Source organism: Cariama cristata, unplaced genomic scaffold, assembly GCF_000690535.1.
Source record: "Cariama cristata isolate BGI_N322 unplaced genomic scaffold, ASM69053v1 scaffold16447, whole genome shotgun sequence".
NCBI classification, from domain to species: Eukaryota; Metazoa; Chordata; class Aves; order Cariamiformes; family Cariamidae; genus Cariama; species Cariama cristata.
In genome coordinates, this window is record NW_009628539.1 from 44,145 (window position 1) to 47,616 (window position 3,472).

The 3,472-nt window shown below is 40.3% G+C and overlaps 1 protein-coding gene across 1 annotated transcript; it reads right to left on the bottom strand.

Moving 5' to 3' along the window:
* Nucleotides 1-511: 511 nt before the first annotated feature.
* LOC104165282 (deleted in malignant brain tumors 1 protein-like) lies at nt 512-3,177 on the bottom strand (the record flags this gene model as incomplete). Its single annotated transcript, XM_009704860.1, has 5 exons — nt 512-797; nt 1,172-1,560; nt 2,085-2,257; nt 2,503-2,714; nt 3,027-3,177. Coding segments are annotated over 5 exons (1,211 nt in total), but the record flags the coding sequence as incomplete, so codon positions are not given.
* Between the last annotated feature and the right edge of the window lie 295 nt (nt 3,178-3,472).

Sequence of the window (3,472 nt, forward strand, 5' to 3'; positions counted from 1 at the left end):
GGTTTGATCTCAGTACATTAAAGATCAAGGCACAAAGAGCTGCTGCATCAAAAGGGATGGTTCCCAGATCCGAGTCAGAAATAAGCTAACTTCTTATAGATTCGTTGAATAGGCTTTACAAGGGCAGGGATGACAACTTAAGTCAGCAACCTTCATAAACAGAAGACAACTGAGGGAACTAAATGTTTCTCAAGAAGGCTGGGAGTTTGCTCCCAGCTGGCCATCACGTTACACAAGCAGACTGGAGCTAATCAGTTCAATGGAGTTATAGCACTCAAACGGGTTACACGCTACCTCTCCTTTAGGACAGCCAAAGCAGTTACACTTTTGTACACGCTGGTGAAAACAGGGGGTTTGCAAGATGTTGGAAGAAGAAGAGATTTGTAGACATTTGGGTCAGCCAAAGAATCCCTTACTTTTTATGCCAAAGTGAGCAAAAGCAGATTTCAGTGACAGATGTGACTGTGGTTTCTCTTGAAGCCCGAAGTAGTCTTAGAGAAATGAGATAAATTTATTTGACTTTACCAATATTCCTACTCTGAGCACCCCCTTCTCGAAGCTGAAGTGGTCCGACAACCACATTCACATTTTCCTCGGCAGAACTTGTTTGTCTCTTGGATCTGCTAATACAGCCCCGGTAGCAGCGGGAGGAATAGTCATGGAGCCTGCACACCGCCAGCTCACACTGCAGGTAGACTGACGTGTGGCGGCGAATGAACTCAAAGGCATTAAATTTGAATCGAGCAATGTGACTGTCAGGGGAGTAGTATGTGGCATAGGAAGAATCTCTAACACATCTAGAAAGAAACAAAAAAAAAAATTAGTCTTCTTCATGGATACACGCATGTTCATTCCTGCAAAAATGTAATAGCTTAAAACAAAATTATATCATAGCCATGTACTAAGAACACAATGGGATAAAAATGCAATATTTAGCATCCAGGATGATAGATTCCTGCTGCCAGTTTTCACTGTCTCATCTCATTTGCTTCACTACCCCTGCTTTGAATTTTGCATATAGGACAAGGACTCACACTGTAAAAATAAAACATCAAAGACTCTTTTTAACAGTCTGTTGATAACGAAATCTAAACCAATTCAGATTGGCTCTATTCTTTTAAATAAATGCTGAAAAGGTGTTACAGCTGTGCTTCTAACAACTTGCTCTTACCCGTTCTTGATTATATCATAGGCCAGAGTGTTAAAATCATGAGGATCGGGAGATGCCACACACGTGTCCACAAACACGATCAGATTTGAGTCTGAGCTGTGAAGATAAGCTTCAAGGTACAAATTTTGGTTCAAGTCAATGTAGTATGGAGAGTCGTGCACTTGCCGCAAGAATGATGAGGAATCATAAAAAGTGATGTTCATGTCATATCTTCCAAACTGATTTTCATTCACATCTACAGTATCCTCAGCAACATACATTATTTGCATCCATGTGTTCTGTAGCATTTTGCAACTGATATGTAAGTGAATATTCTTTTTCCTCTTGATTATGTACCCAGAAGATGTAATCTTGATCATGTTGGAATAGTTGATTGTATCATTGTTCTCCTGTTTAACATGTAATTTAAAATGAGGATTTTCATCATGGTCCGTGTTCTAAGCTTTGATACAGTAATATGCAATTTAAAAATGTAAATTCATCTTAAACTCTTTAACCCAAGAAGCTTGATGTCAGTCTTTTCTGCTCACACACTGTAAATAAACTTGTTGAAGTATGTAATTAAACAGATATCAGTGGAGAAAAACTCTTTGTTAAATCCAAGGCAGAACGAACTCGTTGAACATCTATATGAAACACCAATCGTGTAGTATACAGTCAGCCCAAACCTGCATGACACTTACAAGACTGCATCTACTTCAAATCACAGAAAGTTCCTATGACTTCCTTCCACGCTTTCCTCCCTAGATGCTTATTTCTGTTAAGCATAGAGATTCCCTAAGGCATGGAAAGCTAAACCAGTAAAAACTTCGGGGTCTCGTTGGTTCGTTTTTTAGCACTATGGACCACAACGGCCCTTTCATGGTTTTTCAAAGTGGGTCCTGCAATTCAGTGAGCACAACGGTGAGCGTACCTCTCGTATCGTCCCACAGCCGTTGTAGGGAATGTTGAATATAACCTCGTGTGACGTGACTGTTGGTCTACAGCGATTGTCGTTCAGGGTGACCAACTGTGCCGAGTAGCCTTGAGACTGGAGATAGTCTCTGCTAACCACTGCATGCATGTAGTCTGGCAAGCACAGAAGGGCTGGTAGAAGAAGATACGATATATTAGGGACTTCAGGAATGTGTTAATGATTAAAGTTGTAATTGAACCAAATGTTGTTTTTTTCTTCATTTAGAAGGTAAGCAGTTCACACACCAACCCATCGTATTTCACATGCATCATTTCATTTCCCTAACATCTTTAAATATACACAAATAATTATTTTGCAAACAAAAGCAATAAACAGGCTTGTCCGTTGAGTAACGGACAACGAACCGGGAACTTACTAGTGTTGTGATCTGCTGGAATGGAGGAGTAGTGAGCCTGAAACCCTCTGAAGGTATATCTAGAATCACTGTGAAAGCGAACAGTCATCATGTTTGAAGAGGATATGTACGTGGGAAAGGAACCAGAACAAAGTCTCCCAAGAAGCGGGGAAGAGTGTGGAGGCCCGTCATAGACTTCAACGTAGTCATACTGGCATCTGCTGCTTCGCATCCTGGTGAACAAACGTCAGCACCTTGTCAAATGCCTTTCAGAAACTGTGATTTAATTGTCTAACGTGTGATAAAATCTTTCAGCACTTAAAGTTTTCATGGCAGAGGTTTTAATCACTTTGTATGTAACCATAGCAGAAAAAAGTGAGCAGAAAATACTACAGGAATCTGGATTTTGTTCTAGTTTTCCAACTTCTGGATGTTATTAAAAGTATCTTTAAAATTAGGAAGGTTGCCTGTTTGAAGTAAGTTTTCAAACTTCTCAAGTAAGTTTTGACTTTTTTATTTGCCCAGGAAATCAATGTTTTACTTACGCAATATCTCTAAACGTGAGCATAACACGGAAATTGTTCTCTACTTGTATTTCCCACACACAGTCAATGTTGTTTGGATAATTTCCAGGGTAGAAGGGACTCTGCAGCATCCCAGAGGAATTTGAGATTGAACCACCACAAAAATAAGGTGCTGCAGAAAGAAATGGAAGAGAATTTACTTACAGTAACCTCTACAAAATTGTACTTGAGCAGTACGTGTCTCATCCGCAGCTGCTGAAAAGCAGATCTCCTGCTGACTGCAAGTGACATTCTGTATGACCCAAATCAAAACAAATATTTGCTTTTGCTTTAGGTTTTGCTTTCATGTTGGATTCAGGATTCCCTGTCACATCCATGATGGCAGCCCACCCTCTCCAGGCTGGGCTGGTAACACCTTGATTCTTTCTGCTCTGGTCTCTTCTTTCTGCAGTGGACATCTGGTTCTG